Source organism: Taudactylus pleione, unplaced genomic scaffold, assembly GCF_031769625.1.
Source record: "Taudactylus pleione unplaced genomic scaffold, aTauple2 ptg001272l, whole genome shotgun sequence".
In the NCBI taxonomy this organism is placed as follows: domain Eukaryota; kingdom Metazoa; phylum Chordata; class Amphibia; order Anura; family Myobatrachidae; genus Taudactylus; species Taudactylus pleione.
In genome coordinates, this window is record NW_028285672.1 from 498,835 (window position 1) to 520,124 (window position 21,290).

Here is a 21,290-nt window from a genome sequence, read left to right on the forward strand (position 1 = left end):
AACGTGCCAACAATTTATGACAAGTCTACTGTCACTGCATATGATACTGTCCTCAAAGCAGCAGCGACAAGTGTGCGTCTGTCTGTTAAAGGTTGGTGTAACCCTCAAAGTGCTCCAAAAAATAAAAAACTATTTTTTTATGTGTTTGTGTGCGATGTAGCCGCACATGCATCAACACAGTAGCAGCATCAAGCGTGCGTCTGTGTCATAAGTCAAGGGCCGGTTTGGACATCTGGTCCGGACTGAAGGACGTGCCAACAATTTATGACAAGTCTACTGTCACTGCATAAGATACTGTCCTCAAAGCAGCAGCGACAAGTGTGCGTCTGTCTGTTAAAGGGTGGTGTAACCCTCAAAGTGCGCTCCACAAACAATAAAAAAATTCTTATTTTTTTTTCTGTCTTTGTGAAATGTGTGGGCTGTAGCCACACCTGCATCCTTAAAGCAGCAGCGACAAGCGTGCGTCTGTCTATTAAAGGGTGGTGTAACCCTCAAAGTGCGCTCCACAAACAATAAAAATATTCTTTTTTTTTCTGTCTTTGTGAAATGTGTGGGCTGTTGCCGCACCTGCATCCTTAAAGCAGCAGCGACAAGCGTGCGTCTGTCTGTTAAAGGGTGGTGTAACCATCAAAGTGCGCTCCACAAACAATAAAAATATTCTTCTTTTTTTTCTGTCTTTGTGAATTGTGTGGGCTGTGTCCGCACTTGCATCCTTAAAGCAGCAGCAACAAGCGTGCGTCTGTCTATTAAAGGGTGGTGTAACCCTCAAAGTGCGCTCCACAAACAATAAAAAAATTCTTATTTTTTTTTCTGTCTTTGTGAATTGTGTGGGCTGTAGCCGCACTTGCATCCTCAAAGCAGCAGCGACAAGCGTGTGTCTGTCTGTCAAAGGGTGGTGTAACCCTCAAAGTGCGCTCCACAAACAATAAAAAAATTCTTATTTTTTTTTCTGTCTTTGTGAAATGTGTGGGCTGTAGCCGCACCTGCATCCTTAAAGCAGCAGCGACGCTCGTGCGTCTGTCTGTTAAAGGGTGGTGTAACCCTCAAAGTGCGCTCCACAAACAATAAATATATTCTTCTTTTCTTTTCTGTCTTTGTGAATTGTGTGGGCAGTAGCCGCACTTGCATCCTCAAAGCAGCAGCGACAAGCGTGCGTCTGTCTGTTAAAGGGTGGTGTAACCCTCAAAGTGCGCTCCACAAACAATAAAAATATTCTTTTTTTTTTTTCTGTCTTTGTGAAATGTGTGGGCTGTAGCCGCACTTGCATCCTCAAAGCAGCAGTGACAAGTGTGCGTCTATCTGTTAAAGGGTGGTGTAACCCTCAAAGTGCGCTCCACAAACAATAAAAATATTCTTCTTTTTTTTCTGTCTTTGTGAATTGTGTGGGCTGTAGCCGCACTTGCATCCTCAAAGCTGCAGCGACAAGCATGCGTCTGTCTGTTAAAGGGTGGTGTAACCCACAAAGTGCGCTCCACAAACAATAAAAATATTCTTCTTTTTTTTTCTGTCTTTGTGAAATGTGTGGGCTGTAGCCGCACTTGCATCCTCAAAGCAGCAGCGACAAGCGTGCGTCTGTCTGTTAAAGGGTGGTGTAACCCTCAAAGTGCGCTCCACAAACAATAAAAATATTCTTCTTTTTTTTTCTGTCTTTGTGAAATGTGTAAGCTGTAGCCGCACTTGCATCCTCAAAGCAGCAGCGACAAGCGTGCGTCTGTATGTTAAAGGGTGGTGTAACCCTCAAAGTGCTCCTAAAAATAAAAAACTATTTTTTTATGTGTTTGTGTGCAATGTAGCCGCACATGCATCAACACAGTAGCAGCGTCAAGCGTGCGCCTGTGTCATAAGTCAAGGGCCGGATTGGACATCTGGTCCGGACTGAAGGACGTGTCAACAATTTCTGACAAGTCTACTGTCACTGCATAAGATACTGTCCTCAATACAGCAGCGACAAGTGTGCGTCTGTCTGTTAAAGGGTGGTGTAACCCTCAAAGTGCGCTCCACAAACAATAAAAATATTCTTCTTTTTTTTTCTGTCTTTGTGAAATGTGTGGGCTGTAGCCGCACTTGCATCCTCAAAGCAGCAGCGACAAGCGTGCGTCTGTCTGTTAAAGGGTGGTGTAACCCTCAAAGTGCGCTCCACAAACAATAAAAATATTCTTCTTTTTTTTTCTGTCTTTGTGAAATGTGTAAGCTGTAGCCGCACTTGCATCCTCAAAGCAGCAGCGACAAGCGTGCGTCTGTATGTTAAAGGGTGGTGTAACCCTCAAAGTGCTCCTAAAAATAAAAAACTATTTTTTTATGTGTTTGTGTGCAATGTAGCCGCACATGCATCAACACAGTAGCAGCGTCAAGCGTGCGCCTGTGTCATAAGTCAAGGGCCGTTTTGGACATCTGGTCCGGACTGAAGGACGTGCCAACAATTTCTGACAAGTCTACTGTCACTGCATAAGATACTGTCCTCAATACAGCAGCGACAAGTGTGCGTCTGTCTGTTAAAGGGTGGTGTAACCCTCAAAGTGCGCTCCACAAACAATAAAAAAATTCTTATTTTTTTTTCTGTCTTTGTGAAATGTGTGGGCTGTAGCCACACCTGCATCCTTAAAGCAGCAGCGACAAGCGTGCGTCTGTCTGTTAAAGGGTGGTGTAACCCTCAAAGTGCGCTCCACAAACAATAAAAATATTCTTATTTTCTTTTCTGTCTTTGTCAATTGTGTGGGCTGTAGCCGCACTTGCATCCTCAAAGCAGCAGCGACAAGCGTGCGTCTGTCTGTTAAAGGGTGGTGTAACCCTCAAAGTGCGCTCCACAAACAATAAAAATATTCTTCTTTTTTTTTCTGTCTTTGTGAAATGTGTGGGCTGTAGCCGCACCTGCATCCTTAAAGCAGCAGCGACAAGTATGCGTCTGTCTGTTAAAGGATTACATCGGTGACAACATCCAAGTAGGCTTGTCAGACAGTCCGTACCTGTACTGGCAGGAAAAAGAAGCAATTTGGAGGTCTCTGTACAAACTGGCTCTATTTTACCTGAGTTGCCCCCCCTCCAGTGTGTACTCCGAAAGAGTGTTTAGTGCAGCCGGGAACCTTGTCAGCGAAAGGCGTAGGAGGTTGCTTCCACAAAATGTGGAGAAGATGATGTTCATAAAATGAATTATCAACTCTTCCAGGGAGACCAGCCTCCTGAACGTACAGAGGGACCTTTGGTTGTGGATTCCAGCGGGGATGAATTAATACTCTGTGAGGATGAGGATGTACACAACACTGAAGAGGGTGAGGAATCGGTGGATGAGGAGGATGAGGACGACATCTTGCCTCCGTAGAGCCAGTTTGTGCAGGGACAGATTAATTGCCAGCTTGTTTTGTGGGGGCCCAAACGAACCAATCATTTCAGCCACAGTCGTGTGGCAAACCCTGGCGCTGAAATGTTTGGTTTGTTAAAGTGTACATGTCCTGTTTATACAACATAAGGGTGGGTGGGAGGGCCCAAGGACAATTCCATCTTGCACTTCTTTTTTTTCTTTGAATTTTGTACTGTTTGGGGCCTAGTTTTTCAAACTGCCATCCTGTCTGCCACTGCAGTGTCACTCCTAGATGGACCACGTGTTTGTGCCGCCCACTCGTATCTCTTAGCATAGTCATCCAGCTACCTCGGTGCAACCTTTTGGATATAAAAACACTATTGTGAGGTGTGAGGTGTTCAGAATAGACTGGAAATGAGTGGAAATTAAGGTTATTGAGGTTAATAATAGCATAGGAGCAGAAAAACACAAATTCTGTGATTTTAGCTGTTTTTAATGCTTTTTAAAAAAAAAATACAGATCCAAAACACAAAACCCAGAACCCAAAACACGGAAGGGTGGTTTTGGCAAATCCAATCCAGATCCAAAACACGAAGAAAGATCCAGATCCAAAACCAAAACACAAAACACGAAAAGTGGCCGGTGCACACCCCTAGTATATATATATATATATACAGTATATATATATATATACAGTATATATATATATATATATATATATATATATATATATATATATAAGAGAGAAAAACAGCGGAGGGCGCACTAGTGAGTGTATATACAGAATTTTAATAATACAAAGTGTAGCTCACTTACATCAACAAAAGTAACCGCAGGTAACGTTAATGGATCCCGGGGGTCCGTTCCGACACTTCCGGATAGCGTAACGGTCCGTCTCCCATCACTGGACACACATCCGTGCCTGCACCAAAAAAGTCACACCGGACCACAGTCTCGGGCACTGGAAAGACAACGTCTGACGTCACCACGTCTACGTCCCAGAGGCCACGCCCAACGCGTTTCGTCATCAAACGGACTTCATCAAGGGGTGTGTCACAACCATCCATCAAGAACTCTTTATAGTCCCGGCTGGCTCATTAGCATATAGCCTCTATGCAAGCCTTATTAATCAACCTCGATATGATGTAAACTCGACTCTATTGCACTTATTAATATATTGCACAATATAATATAAAAAAAGAGGAATTATATCAAAAAATCATCATCAAACATAAATATATACATTCTACTAGCAGAATACATTTTTTAAATACATTTTTAATAAAAAACTTTAATACTTTTAAAGTTAAATCAATCAATTTAGTGCTTTCAATGCAGCTCACATCTGAACCCCACACACTCTTAAAGGAAGAGACAGGGATCCGCAATCCAACTACAGCCTCCTCCCAAAGTGTATAACATTCATGATGCGGCGCACACACAAAGCACCCAATATAAATAAATTATTTTAAAAATGGAAATATATCATAATTTTCATTTAATCCAAAGGGGGCAAGTGTGTTCAGAGTATATATGCAGAAGGTCTCTCTTCTGGCAAGTTGTTTCAAAAGATTGCCACCCCTATCATCCATAACTACATGTTCTATTGCCTTAAATGAAAAATTACCTAAATCAGATCCACAGCATTCCAAGAAGTGCCGCGGAACACTGTGATTCTTCAATTTATTCTGGATATTTCTAGTATGCTCTAAAATCCTCAATTTCAACATGCGTTTAGTTCTCCCTATATAGCGTTTACCGCATTTACATTCAAGCATGTAGATCACACAACACGTCTGACAGGTCATAAAACTTTTTATATCCCAAGATTTCTTGTTTTTAGTATCCCAAATCTTCAATCTCTCTTTACTAGAGTATTTACAAACTTTACATTTATTGCAAGGAAAAAAACCCTTTCCCTTATTTAACCAATTCTGTTCCTTTAATCTTGGTAGATGACTTGGTGCTAACATATTTTTGAGAGTCTTTGCTCGCCTAAAAACTACTTGTGGTTTAATCGGGAGTATATCCTTTAAAAAGGGATCTAACTTAAGAACATCCCAATGTTTCTCTAGTACTTCTTTTATTTCTCTGCTCTTGGTGCAGTAAGTAGTAATAAACGGAACAAATTGTTTGTCAGTAAAATCACTTCTCTTATTATACTGTAGCAAATCCGTTCTTTGAAGATTCTTAGCCTTTTCTCTGCTTTTTTTGATCAATTCTGGGGGATACTCTCTCTCCAGAAAACGTTGGCTATAAATGTCAGCCTGTTCTTCATATTTATCAATCGATACACAATTTCTCCTAACTCGTATAAACTGTGAGTAGGGTATATTTGTAACCCATTTCTTTAAATGGCAGCTCTTGAAATGAACATAACTGTTGCTGTCTACTTTTTTAATATGAGTGAATGAATTAATACAACCTTCTCTCTCCCAATTAGTTGTCTCCAATACTATATCCAAGAATTCAATTCTCTCCTTCTGAAAGTTATAAGTGAACCTCAAATTATATTGGTTCTTATTCAAAAATTCCATGAACTCAATAAAGGTGTCTTTTTTGCCCTGCCAAATTATAAGCACATCGTCTATATACCTTTTAAAAAACTTTATATGTTCTGAAAAAGTATTATTCACTTCTATCACATTTGTTTCCCATTGACCTAAGTACAAATTAGCGAAACTAGGTGCGTACGGTGTACCCATCGCTGTCCAGCAGCGCTGATTATAATATTGTCCTTGAAATTAGAAATAGTTATTTTTTAAAATATACTCTATACAAGTTAAAATAAATACTTTTTTATCCCTATTAAGGTTAATATCTTTCTCTAAATAATATTTTATGGCTCCTAGACCAAGGTCGTGCGGAATACTGGTATACAGAGCCTCAATGTCTATTGTACACCAGTTATAATCACTTTTCCATTCAAAAGACTCTAATAATTTTAAAATATGTGTAGAGTCCTTAATATATGATTTTAAACTTACTACATACTTCTTTAGATAAAAATCCACAAATTCAGAAAGATAACAGGTAGTCGAATCTATCCCAGATATTATGGGTCGCCCAGGGGTTTTTTCCATCTTTTTGTGGATTTTAGGTAGTATATAAAATATAGCTATTCTTGGATATTGGTTAAAAATATAATGATATTCATCTTTCGTAATAGATTTATTTATTACACCTATGTCCAATAAATTTTTTATTTCATTCACTATTTTTTCACTCGGATCTTTATCCAATTTCTCATAGGTTTCTGTATCATTAAGAAGCCGAAATGCTTCCTCCATATAATCCTTTCTATTTAAAACAACCACCCCTCCTCCCTTGTCGGCCATTTTAATAATTATTTCTTTATTTTTCTCCAAAGATTTTAATGCTATTCTTTCTCCTTGTTTTAAATTATCCTTTCTCATTGACTCCTCTTTACACAATATATCAAGGTCCTTTTTAATAAGACTTGAGTAAGTATCTATATAACTGCCTCTTGACTCAATGGGATAATATATAGATTTAGCCTTCAGGCCAGTACAATTCTCATCTTTAATTATAACAACATTATCTGTATCACTACCATTTTTCAGAAAATGCCTTTTTAGCGTCAATGTTCTAATAAATTTATTCGTGTCTATGAATAATTCAAAACCATTTGGGTTATTATTAGGGGCAAAAGATAAACCTTTAGATAATAATTCCACCTCATTTTTATTCAATTTGGTATCTGAGAGGTTAAAAATACTGGTACTTAAAGTTGATTCGATCTTCTGATTTTTCCTTTTCCCTCTACCTCTCTTTCCTCTCCTACATCTGACCCTTTTCTTTTCTTTCCTAAATTGGGACTCTGTATCCAATAACCTTCCATACGTTTCTTCCTCTCTCTCCAATCCAAATCCTTCTGAAAAAACATCTTTTTATTTCTCACTAAAGGTGATCTAAGCGAATCATATCTATTGAAGGTGGGAACTTCCATTCTCCTATTTTCATCTAGTCTCGATCTTTTAGACGTAACTTTTTGCCAGGGAATATTTTCATTTTTTGATCCAAAACTGTATTCTCCCTTATTTCTCATATCACCTCTATTGTTGCCATAATTCTTTGCAAAATCCATGTATCTTCTACTAGCTGACCAGTTTCTTACATTTCCATTTTTATAATCCATCAAATCACGTTGAAATTTCTTTACTTTTGTCTCAATAATCTCATCTTCTAATTTTTTTATCTTTTTCTCACTTAGTAATTTTAGTTCTTTAAACTCCTCCATTCCTTTGACCAATTCAATTTTAGCGTCAAAGGCCATTAACTCTGAATCCAAATCAGATAACTCTCTTTTTCTTTCTCGGACAATTAGCTTCATTAGATCCAATGAGCAATTCTCTAACACCTGATTCCATGTATCAAGAAACTCTTTTCTTTCATTACCAAACGTAGGGTTTTTTATAATTCTCAAACCTCTTGGTACTCTATTAACTTCTAAATATTTTTCTAATGTTGTAATCTCCCAACTTAATTTAATTTCTTTTATGCATAATTTATCTAATTGCGTACAAATAGAGTCTAAATCTAAATCATTTTTCTCCAGTCCGCTCCCGCGGATTCTGTTATCCACAGATTCATCAAATCGTTTATAACATTCCTCAAATCTTCTGATCCTATCAGTATTTCTATTACTCATTATTAGTTGTACACACAAGTGCCCAATGGGAGTAAGAAAATATTACAAATAACAAGTATACTAAACAAAAAATACAGTCTTAAAAACATAGGCAGCAAACTTCAAACATTGGTTTTACACATAATACATACATCAGCATGCGCCACAGTCTCTAAAAGTTCAGATAAAGCAGTCTTTTTCCAACAAATAAGGATGTATTGCAGCCTCTCCAATCGACACCTTACCACAGGTGTATCAGGAACATATAAAAGAGAAAAACAGCAGAGGGCGCACTAGTGAGTGTATATACAGAATTTTAATAATACAAAGTGTAGCTCACTTACATCAACAAAAGTAACCGCAGGTAACGTTAATGGATCCCGGGGGTCTGTTCCGACACTTCCGGATAGTGTAACGGTCCGTCTCCCGTCTCTGGACATACATCCGTGCCTGCACCAAAAAAGTCACACCGGACCACAGTCTCGGGCACTGGAAAGACAACGTCTGACGTCACCACATCTACGTCCCAGAGTCCACGTCCAACGCGTTTCGTCATCAAACGGACTTCATCAAGGGGTGTGTCACAACCATCCATCAAGAACTCTTTATAGTCCCGGCTGGCTCATTAGCATATAGTCTCTATGCGAGCCTTATTAATCAACCTCGATATGATGTAAACTCGACTCTATTGCACTTATTAATATATTGCACAATATAATATAAAAAAAGAGGAATTATATCAAAAAATCATCATCAAACATACATATATTCATTCTACTAGCAGAATAAATTTTTTAAATACATATATATATATATATATATACATGCAGAGAAAAAAAACAGAAAATCCTGCATTTGCCCCGCCTACACAGGGTTGGTGTGACCCTGCCGAGAACAGGTGTCCAGGTGCACCTGTTCTCAGATGGGGCCTGAGCTGCCGCTGATTTGTGTTGTGAATGCAGCTGCACAGTCAGCGCTGCCACATAGAGCGCAGAGAGGCTCCCGAGTTCCCCCATCAGTGTCACGTGACACATCATCATGTCTGACCCTGATCACTGATGTCGTGCCTAAGGAGCATACTTGCCTACCCTCCCGATTTGGTCGGGAGCCTCCCGAAAATCGGGTGCCGCTCCCGACCTCCCAGAAAGGCAGGCAAATCTCCCGGCAGCTGCCGACCCCTCCTGCTCCCCACCGCAATTACAAGAAAATCCCCGGCAGCAGGGGGACCTGTGACGCGATTCACACCGAATCGCGTCATTTTGGCCCCACCCCCTGCTTCACACTGCCTGGAATATCGGCAGTGTGTAGCGGGGGCGGGGCCAAAATTATGCGACCGCGTGGCTCCACCCCCGTCCCGCCCGCAAACTCTTGTCACCTGACTGGCCACGCCCCCCCAGTCAAGCCGATCTGGCTGCTCCCTCCTGGAAGGGGCAGCCAGATAGTCGGCAAGTATGCTCAGGAGCCGCTCTGAGCTCTATGCAGCAGCGCTGACTCTGCTGCTGCATTCACAAAACAGAGCCAGAAGGTAAGTAATCAAGATGGGTAAGGGTAGGCTCCTTGTGGAGGGAGAGGGGGGTATGGGGGTGGTAGGCTCATTGTGGCTTTTTGGGGGCCCCCACAATTTAGTTGCCCCAGGGCCCCCTCAAGCCTTGATCCGGCCCTGTCTATACCAAGCCTGGCCAACTTGTGGCTCTCCACCTGTTGTGAAACTAAAAGTCCCAGCATGCCTTGCCACAGTTTTAGCACTTTCTGATAGCAAAACTGTGGCAGGCCTTCCTGCATATGATACTGTACCTCTCCATTGGATATTGTCTGTTATAGAGCTGCATTATCTGTTTATAGTTATGTGAGGTCAAGCAGTGATTTAACAATTGGATGTCTATTTATAAACTATATTTTTGACCTTCGCAATCTATACTAATTACATTGACAGATTACATGTGGTTATTGATGAATCATTCATTGGCTATATAAACTTGCCATAATTACAGTGCACTGGTAGTACCTTGTATAAATATCATCTGTACATCTTTACCTTATTACTCTATTATCAGCAGACTGCTCTGCATAATTTATCTGTGTTTGCATATCTGGTCAGGATTGGATCAATCAGCAGATTCTCCACTCAAATATGTTCCATTGTGTGCATGGTGCTATTTTAAACTGTGTGTTTATTTTTTCGCTATATTTATCCTCACTCACATCCCCATATTTTGCCTACCCTATTGTTGTCTTTGCCAATTACATTTTTATACATCTATTTCTAGAGCTAATTACCCAGGGACATGTGGACGCTCCTGACCTGGCATGCAGTATGTCCAGGTCCAGTTAACCAGGTGGCCCAGTAGCAATCCCAATTATTTGAATGTTTGTTTGTACTCGTAAATCCAAGTGTTTAATAAAGGATATATTAATCTGTTAATCTGTACCTGTGAGTGTATGCCCCACTATTCAAGTCTTCTTTTCTGCTTTTCCATTGTACGTCTACTTCAGGGTGCACCTTCATAACTTTATTATGATGTTGTTAGATATATTAATGCGTTAGGTAGTTTTTGTTGGAATGTGTACAGGTTGGTGTGGTAGGGTTGATGTACACACCAGCAGATCCCCTGAGAAAACAACCAGCCCAAATGCTTAACCAGTGGATGGTAGATGCAGTACAGCCGTTCTCACAGTTATACACACTGGTTATGTGGAGCGGAGTGGGGTGTCACATAGCTCACCAGCCGGTGAGTGTAAATGGGTAGTGGGTAGTGGTGCAGGCTCTCTGTAAAGCAGTGTGGAGTCAGTAAACTGTCAGGTCTGACAGAGCTAATTGGAAGACTTGCGTCTCCCACTGTGGTGTTTTATCACTGATGGCTCCGTGCATGCGTAGTAATAGGTTTGGCAGCCATCATGGTAAGAGAATGAAGATTCCAATATGGAGTCTGTGCAGTCCCACTCTCCATCTTCAACAGTGTTTTATCCTGTGCTGGGATCAATCTCTTTCTGTCTAATGATAATGTTGATATTATATTAGTGTCGACATTGTAAATGTCGAAATGATGAATTACGACATTCTGTACATGTCGACATTCAAATCATGTCGGCATTCTGAATGTAGACTTTCTGACTGCATACCTGTTTTTGTTTTTTTGTTTTTTTACTGGTTGTTCAAAACTTAGGGCTTGATTCAGACCCATTCGCTAGGCTGCGATCGCTCGCAGCCGGACGATTGTTGCAAACTGCGCATGCATATAAATCGCAGTGAACGTGCGGGAACCAGTCACTGTGATCGGGAGACGATTGCTCTCTGCTTATTGCCAGAGTGCTAGTTTGAATGACAGAACGGGGCGTCTGTGGGTTGTGACTGGGGCAAGTCTGTGTAAACGGGGTGTGCTTGCACTAGCACAGGCGTGGCTGGGCGATTTTACACCAACTTAAGGGTGTGAATAATTAACACGTAGCGTCAGTATACGCATCATACAAGAGAAATAAAGGCAGCGGTGTTCGCAGGGCTTGCGGTAGCCTAGAGTCTACCTTAAGCACTGCGTGGTGGTTCGATGTCGCCCGATGGTACCAATGTTTTCATAACTTCCTCAAGATAACGTCTGAAAGTGGGTGTCTTTACTCCTGGCTGGTGGGCGTCTGACTTCATCCGGCGATTGCACGTTCAGACATAGGAGGCATCCTCATACCTTAGTGTGTGATCACATAATTTGCATATTTTTGTTCCTTATGGCAGCGAACGAGCGCAGCCTAGCAAACGGGTCTGAATGAGCTCCTTAGATCACAAGAAAATTAAACATGTTTTTGTTCTCAAAACCCAAAAGATGTTTTTTGTTATCTTTTAACAGAAACTGGTGTCAATTCACAGTAACAAAAACAGTTACCTGCCAAGTACAAAATGGATCTGAGACCGTGGTTCAGAGAGTATACCAGAGTTGCAGATGGCCGGGACCTTGTACAAATCTTGTGAGGTATAGTAAACATATCTGCAAAATAATTACTTCCTCAAAAACTAAAGTATTAACGGTTGGCTGGATTTTCATCTGTTGGAACCTACATTCATATTTTATATGAAAATAAAGAATAATTACATATTGTATCATCCATGAAAGCCTGAGATTCCTATAACACATATGTACACAGACTTGTAAATTTTAAGAGATGTCACTAACCCCTGATTTTTTTCATTATGTTTTATTTGTAGCAGCATATATCATATATTTAAACAGTTTATATTTGTTGAGAATAGTAATAATAAATAGTAAGTTCCTGTCCTTACCTAAATTACATATGTGCGTGTGCATGATAGCAACTGGTTATGGCCTGGTCCCAGGGTCTCTACAAACTGTAGAATAAAGTTGAAGTTTGAGGTAAATATAGCTCTAAAAATGTGTGTGTAGCTTGACTTACAAGCAGATAAGATATTAAGGTATTGTTGAATTTATACAATTTGAATGTCACCATATAGGGGCATAGACTACTTTTTTAAAGGTTAGAACTTTAGAAGAAATGCTTGTCATTGGTTGCATTGAGTCATGGTTTGGGTTGATGCGGTGATTGTTTTTGGTGACTTGGGGTCTATTTACTACAATCCGCATTTGTAATGCACATTGTAGTGTGATATTTTTGACTGAATTCGCATTGCTAATTCAGGCAATATCACAGGGATTTACTACAAATCCCTTGCAGGGACAGAGCTTGTGACAAAGCTCTGTCACTGCGAATTCCCTCCACACTCTAGTCACGGTATTTTAACAAAAGAAACCCATGACAAGTGCCCCACACATGCACTGACCAGCCACCGCTGCTACCCCCCCACTGGTGCTAAGCCCCGCACGTTGCTAATCCCCGCCCCCGGCGATCACGGACCCCTCGCAACACCCTCTTCCTCCCCCTTCCCCACGACTCCCCGTCTCCCTTAATTACACTTACCTGCATGATCCGGGCTCCGGTGATGTCCTCCATGTCCTCCGGTCAGCTGACATCCCATACTGCACTGGTACCCTGTCAGGTGACGACCGGGCCGCAGTGCAGCATGGGAGACCAGCTGACCGGAAGGAGGACATCACCAGAGCCCCGACCACCGGTCCCTGGAGTCAGGTAAGTTTGTTGGGTTTTTTTACTTTTTTTTTACAGTGAATCAGCGTGTGGTCTGTTTAGACCACACAGCTGATTACTGGGGCCAGCTCCCGGCTCTGCTGTCCCCGTCAGAGCGGAGCAGGAGTTCGGTAACCGGGGGAGACCCTGGATAACGCCACCTCCAGGTGGCGTTATTATCACAGGGCTTTCCCCAGTATTTTTTCACAATTTATTTTTAGTAACATGCACACAGATTGCATTTCCCATTACAATTATGGGAAATGCGATCTGCTTGCTAAAAATAAGTGATACTTAGGGGTTGGAGTAGAATTTTACGAATTCTACTCCAATTGCCCTTTACTAACTGTAGATGGTACTAAAATAATGTGAAAAGGGTGTGAAAACACCCCTTTTCACTTTATTTTAGTAAAAATAATGATAATAAATAGAGCCCTTGGGATGTAGCCTAATTTGTTCCAGTTTTCCAGGTTTAAATTTTGTCAGCCATGAAAATGTAAGCCTCACTTGTTTATCATTATAATGGTGAGCAAGGCATTGCTGATCAGTAATTTGGGAATAGAACCCCTGGGCAGGAACTCACATACTGTACAGTAAATGTAAAGGACACTTAGATTAGAAGACTATACTGTATGACTAAAGTATCGTACAGAGGGATTATGATTCATGAATACAGCAGGAAGAGAGAAGAGAGAAGCGGATACAAAGTACATAGGCCAGTCTTGGAGTTCGAAGCAGTGGCAGATTATTTATTTCTAATGAGAGCAGATTCCCCAACTGTGCTAAATAATATATAATCTGCCACTGCTTTTGGCCCTCAAGGCAGCATGCATGTTGCATACATAGTATGCAATGTCTCACGTCCTATTAACCCTGTGCCAAGCAGAGTTAAGCAAAATGGAGGCAATTAAGCTCGGACCATTAGAAGTGCTTGCGTGGTCACTTGTCCGCAACTGTACCTGGCCAGGTGGGGGACCAAAACAGAAAGCTAATCTCTCTCTCTCTCTCTCTCCCAGGCTTGGATAGCATGAGAAACTCTGAAAGTTTCAGAAGGGCAACTAAGGATGGTTAGCAATAATAACTGAATAATTCAGACAAAAGTTAAACAATGAAATAGAATATAATGATACAGGGTCTCGGCAAGCTTTGGACATAGTATTAGCCCCCTTCCCTCCATTCTCCTATTGCCCTCAACTAGGAGTGTGGTACGTGGTTGGTATATTATAGCGAAACAACACACTCCCAGTGTAACACAGAATTAGAGGACCTGCTTGTAATAATCCGCTGATACTTCTCCTTCATGTCAGAGGCTGACACTTGGTGTGGGAACACCACAGTTGTATAAAAATCCCTGGATGGGTGACATTTTGCAACTCAGGCCCATATTCAATTAGAAGCGAAAAGCCGAGATCCGCAAAAAAGTATCGCCGATTGCGATTTTTTGCCAGGCGGAAACTTATCTCCGTATTCATTTCCATCCGCTTTTCGCGTACGCGGAAAGTCAATGCAATGTAATAGGCGAAAAAGATTCGCCTCTGAATAGCAGGAGGAAAGAAGTACTTTTTTTTATTTTGGGGTGCAAAGGTGGGGAAACCACTCAGAACCCTTGGAACAGGCCCCCAAAAGATAACTGCGTCAAAAAAATCCCTAAAAAAAAAGTGTGTAACACCCCTAAAAAGTAGTTTGAATTTGGGGGTGAAAAAGTACAAAGTGGGGGTACAATCATAAAAAGTAGCGAAATAGACTTCTTGGGGGTCTGCAAGGATGGGTGCGGTGTTTTTTTTATTGCAGGTGCTTGCATCAGGTGCGTTTTACACGTTTTTTAAAATTTCACTTTAGTGACTTTAAAATATGCCAGCACCAATTTTCAGGTACCCCAAATTTGACAGGACTACTTATATTCTCCAAAAAAAACTGCTTAATACCATTCTTCACCACTTGTGCAAAGACACTAATTAGAGGCAATTGTACCAATTTAAGTACCCCGAACAGTTTTATTAGGGCTAATCGGGCACTACTACATTGATCCCCAATGTTTCTGCATCTTTTTAGGGGGTTCAGGCTGATTTCTCAGATTCTGACAACACTTTCTGCCTGTTCTAACTTCGCGTGTCGCCGTTTTCGCGTCTTTTGGAATTGAATAGGGCGAATAGCGGGTACGCACACGATAAGTTTCCGCGGCTAAAATACGTGATGTAGGTGAAAAATCTGGCAGGCGAAACTTTATTACGTACGCAAAACTAATTGAATACGGCCCTCGGTCGATGTTTTGAGGTAAACCATAACTTTTAGTGCCCTAGGCAATAGTCTAGGTTTGCCTAATGGTATCGCTGGCCCTTCTACGATACACATGGCCAACAGGACTGAGAGGATGACGGAACCTTGTATAGCATCTGACAGGAAGCTACATCATTTATAATAGTATACATCATCATAAACTGGCCCTAGAGCCATAATTTTTTATCTTTATTTTCCTGTACATGGCTAAGTATACAGTAGATGATATTTTTGTAGAAACTCGAACTTGGAAGTATGAAAATAGATTTCTTTGAAGTCATCTCCAACTTCTCAGACATCACAGAATTAGAAGTGTGGTTGATTTATAGTTTATCTGAGATTGCATTGATTTTATTTTCTTTAGTATGCTAGATATAGTAAAGAAAAACAAGCATAGGTCATTTTAGAACCTAATTTCTTTGCCTATTTCTATATTTTCCACGGCCATAGGGCCTTACTCAGAGCCGCTCGCTGTTTGCGAGCGCTCGCTCTGAATCAGGGCAGGATTTTTTTTTTCTCCTGCCCGCTCGCTAAGCTGTGGGTGACCACCCACAGCTTGTGCGAGCGGGCTGGAGATGGTCGCGATTATTGCGACCATCAAGTTTGCGAGGAGACCCTGTGGTAGGGTCTCAGCTCTCGCAAGCCTGAGTGGACTCCCTGCTCTAATAGAGCAGGAAGTCCACTACTGATATCACGAGTGATGTCAGTAGGGCCGCTCACAAACGCCAGGTGTTCCTAAGGGAACGCCTGCGTTTGTGCAGCCACCCCGCCTACAAAACGGGGCGAGCTGTCAATCAACATCGACAGCCGCCCTGTCTTGTAGTGAACCCTGGAGCGACTGAACTTCAGTCGCTCGCTGGGGCTCGCGCATGCCGGAGGCGGCACATGCGCAGGAGGAAAACATCGACCCGCTTGCGCGCGCTGTGCGTTTGCGAGCGGGTCTCAATCAGCCCCATAGTCTCCAGTTGAGCAGTGCCCTCAGTGGCCAAATTATCAGCAACATGCATCTTTCTCACACAGGGAGAGCTCTATAGGACACAGGTGCAGTTCTTCTTCATTAATAACAGTGCTGTGTCTAGAAATGTGATGTAACATCGCAACCCATCTGTTCGCTTTTAATGGCTAAACAAAAATAACAATCTGGTTGCTGTGACTTATAGCACATGTGCTTCTAAGTGTTGGGGAGATATAGTGCAAAAATGTACGGTATCTAACTAATATCTTTTTCTAGTGAATCTTGAAATTCAGAGCTCCTATATGCCCCATTTCGGTTGCCAGGATACCCAAAGTCATCAGGTTTGAAGTCACTGACATGAACACCTTTAGCAAAAATGCTAATTTATGGACTAATCCTTTTAAAAATAAACTAGTATCCCTTTTAGGCAATCAACAAATACATTTTTCTTGAGGCAAATAGGACTGGTTAAAAGGCGTACAGATGTGCTATCAACAAAGGAATAAGTTTGACCTTGTTTCCCAACACTGTTCAAATTCAGTTGATTTTTAATTGTTGCCAGCCTATGCTAGAGCTTGCTCACACTTACATTTGCCAAGCCGCTGACGACTTTGCCAAGAGACCATCAATTTGATAACAGAATATTTTCTCACAAACAGATGTGGCTCTTGCTATCAAGCCCATGTTTTCAGCTGTTTTCCGTCACCAGCCTTATTGTTTTTATTATGTCCGTTGCACAATAATCTGATCAGTGCCATATGCTGCAGAGTGAAGCACTAATTGTGGACACAACAAAGGAATATAAATCTAGCCAAGTAGTCAGCAACACTGCACATACAGTAAATAGTTAGGACTGATAGATGGTTAGTTTAACATAATGTTGTAACAATATTGGACGTTATAATATAAGATGCTTCTTGTTATGATTCACCAAAATATGTTAAAACAATAAAATATTCCTCTGCACATATTGCAGTAATTAAGTATGATTAGACTGTTCTATTCATTTATTAATGTTACTATATCTATGAACTATAAGTTAGTATACAGTATCAGCACTTTTAATGACTGCAGTGTCAATCAAAAAGTGAATTGAGCCAGGAGCTATGTTCAGCCGTTAAAGGCTTTTCCTGACGTCCACTTTCTATGAGTGCAGTCCCTTAAACAGCAGTTCTCAACCTTAGGGCTCCATTTAACTCACTAAAGGGGGTTATGTCCTCCTTTCACTATTTAACAAACAGCGGTAAACTGAAATTACTTATGCCATCCACAGATGGCGAGAGCGATACGGCAATGGGGACCCAGCAATGGCCTTTCTGGCTTCAGCAAAGCCTTCCAGGCTTTGGTGTGTTCCTGCTGGGTGAAAGTGTAGCACACATGAACAGACTGGCCGTCGCGCATGCACATGACACAGCAGCCTGTCGCTGGCAGCTATAGGCTCCCAATAACAGAGTGGAGGATGCTGCCAAGGAGGGGGACGTTGCTGGACCTCTCTGGAGATGTTGAATATCACTGCGATTCTAAACAAAATATGCAGCTAGTAACACTATTTGATGTTAAATGGGGCCCTTAGTCCTCAAGGTACCAGGTTAAGAATATACATAGATAAAATGACTGAGGTACTAATAAGTCATCTGTACTTAAGCCATCATCGGTTGCATCATGGAATCATGAACCAGCCTTATGGCAGGTGCAGTTTCGCCATAAGTCTGTGCGTCTGTGAATGCAGCCACTTGCATTGACACACCCACTGAAGTAACCGTTTTGTGTTCATGTCTAGCCACCTCCAAGACACGGCCCAGGAACGCCCAACACTTTTCCACAACATTTCTGATACCGTCTGTCCTGATCTCAGTAGCGCCTTTGTGCATACACTCTGTGTAACTCATGCCTCATAGGACTTTTAAAAAAAAATTGCACATGCACAGTTGCAAAAAAACGCTCAACCACGTGAAATCAGCATTGTGTGCGAATAGCGTGCGATTCGCAATCAGGCCCATCGTCTCTCACTGTTCTCAGTTTCCCCTCAGTAGCAGAATATATTAACTGCACAGCATCTGGACCATTCTGATAATGCCACTGCTTGCTCTTAGGAGGGATCCAGGGGAGAAGCTCTGCATGTCATCGTGCTGTTACCATGTCATTGGGTCTTGCACATGTGCACTGGTGGTTTTTCCCTGGCCATAAAGGGGTAACCAGGGAATAAGTGAAGTTAATTCTAATAGCTGCGCTGGGTTGGCATGCTTCTTAATTAAATATGCCTACACCCGGTCTGTCAATATTTACTGCAGCTCTCTGAATGGTTGAGAATCCTTGGAACCTCAGGGCATGGTATAATGCCCTCTTATATCCTCCTGGTATAAAAGCGATATTCTGACAGGTCACCGGAAGTCCCCATGAGGAAACAGCATCTCATACTGTATGTTAGGTCACAACGCAGAGAGGCATCATTCAAGCAAAAAGTGGATTACAACCCTATTGTCCCCTGTGTTTACCATCCATTGTTAAACTCTATGGTCCGTATTCAATCAGGCTGTGAAAAGTAATTTTCACATGTTTCAATTATCCCCGTATTCAATTACAAAGACTTTTCGCCGGTTTGAAAGGTCTTTGTAAAAATGCTTTACATGGTGAAAAAAGTGCAGAATTGGGGTTTAGGGGTGCAGGCTTAAAAAAAATAGCCTGCACCCCTGGGAATTGCCCCCAAAAACGAAATGTGTCAAAAAAAAAAAATAGGGACACCCCCCAAAAAATTAAATTTTGGGGTAAAAAAAAAAATGGGGAACAGTGTTTAAAAATAGCGCATTAGTTTCAGGGGTATTCTGTAAGTATGCGGTAGGTGTTTTCTAGAATAGGCTATTAGCGGCAGGTGCATTTTTGCAGAATTTTTTAATAACTAGTTTAGGGACTTAAAAATATGCTAGTATCCATTTTCATGTACCCCAATTTTGATGGGAACACTTTTAAAAACGAAAAGAAAAACCTAAGTGCTCTTCTGCATCACTTCTTTAATGTTGGGAAAAAAACACCTGCTGCGGCTATTTAAAAATGCAGAACATATTCTGCAGGGCTAAATGGGGGTACCCACAGTGATCCCCCGTGTCTGGACATCATTAGGGGGGTCCCAGGAGTAATTCCCGAAAATTCCCCTATTTTTCCCCAAACTTATCTTTCCGCAGTCTATGTTCCATTAGACTTTTGGGAGCTGTATTGTATTGTTTCCAATTGAGATGCCTTAGTGATCTGAAGAACTTCCAAAGGGATCATGTTCTCTTTCCAGCACAATAGGCTGCAAGGGGCTTACAGTTGGTTTGGGATGTTGTAAAGGTGTTGTTTAAACTCAGGTCTCCTCACAACCAGTTTGGGAAACACTGCCCTAACCTGTAATCAAAAATGTGGTTCCCATATGTGAGTTCCCACTATGTATAGGATAAGCCTTAGAAGTTACCATTGCCACCATTACTATACCATAAGTATAGGGTTATCAGATTACCAGAGGGAGTGGTTTGGGCCATGGCTAAGACTGCAGTAGTGTTACAATTACAACCATCTTTCATTACTTACATTCCAGGCCTGTACATGACCCTTTATATACTTCAGAGTCCCCTCATGACCCTTTATATGGCATCAAATCCCCCTCACAAGCCATAATAGACCTCTTATGTCCCTTTATTTGCTCAGAATAAATGAGACTTTTGCTGTAATTCTGACCAATATTAAAATATGGGGATATTTTCCACAGCAAAAAAAATAAATAAAAAATAAACAGTTACATATCTTTAAAACCTGGGACAGTCCCTTGAGGCTAAGTACAGGTAGCGACTATACACAGGTTGTATATATATATATATATATATATATATATACACAGAGTATAATGAAATGACACATGTCTCCTTCTGAGTGACAGTGCACCAGCCAATCACAGTATTCATTATGTGTCACGTATTGTACAATAAGTTGAGCCACTGCAGGTAAACTTTTTGTATCCAACAGAATGCTACTGGGCATAACTGACGGCACACTCTTTCAGTCAGTACTCATTCTCTTCCATTATTGGGTGCCTTGTGCCCAAAACCATTTTGGTGTCCATGGTAATGCTGTCTGCTCTTCTCGCAAATCATACACCCATTCCTTCTCAAGTGAGTGCGATTGACATTTGTATCAACAAACCACCAATGTTTCCTGTCCTCTCCTTTACAGTCTGATGTTCGCCTCTCCCAATATCCAATTTGTCTTTTTTATGAACCCACCCACCATACCGCTCTTGTAAGAATCACACTGATTAATGCTTAGTTATCCATTGAAATACTTCTATCCTGCCAGAATACTTTTATTCCACCACCTTCGCTCATAGCCGCATCCAATCGAAATTGCGAAAAGACTCAGAAGTGGTGGCCGTAAGCAGGTTGTCACAATTGGTGTCTGCGAGTTACCTGTCTCAGTTGGTGATCGGGTTTCAACGGAGGCCGGCATGACTGTAACCACAGGTGATGTAGATAGCTCTATTTACAAGACTTGTGTAGCAGTGAAAACTGCCTTTGATGATAAATGACAGAAACTGGAGGGACCGGACTGGGACCGGCAGGAAGACTTGTTGAATTGAACTGATGAGCTTGGAACTTGACTCTGGACTGGAACAACGTGGACTGAACTGATGAGCTTGGAACTTGACTCTGGACTGGAACAACGTGGACTGAACTGATGAGCTTGGAACTTGACTCTGGACTGGAACAATGTGGACTGAACTGATGGGAAGTCAGGTAATGCTGAGACGAGGGCTAAACAGGGTAATCTGGAATTTCTATGACAAAGGCTGGAACTCAGGTGCAGGCTGGATTGGATAATTGGGAATAACAGGTTTCAGGAAGGAATGGGTAGGTTTGGGAATTTTAGGTTCAGGGAGGGAGTAGGTAGGTAAAAGGGGCAGGAGTTGATCCACAGCAGGAAGCAAGGCAGGGTGACACGATGCAGGTTTACAGAGTGCCAGGGACCAACCAGGAGTAGGACTAGCAGCAGAGCACAGG

General features: G+C 41.6%; 1 protein-coding gene across 1 annotated transcript in view; it reads left to right on the forward strand.

The window, feature by feature from the left end:
* Positions 1-21,290, forward strand: part of LOC148443428 (collagen alpha-1(XXVI) chain-like) — a gene marked incomplete at its 3' end in the record, with an annotated part of 638,952 nt that overhangs the window by 157,470 nt on the left and 460,192 nt on the right. The window contains exon 2 of the mRNA XM_088462839.1: positions 11,783-11,905. Coding sequence (XP_088318965.1) covers positions 11,783-11,905 — 123 coding nt within the window. The remainder of the gene's footprint in view (positions 1-11,782; positions 11,906-21,290) is intronic.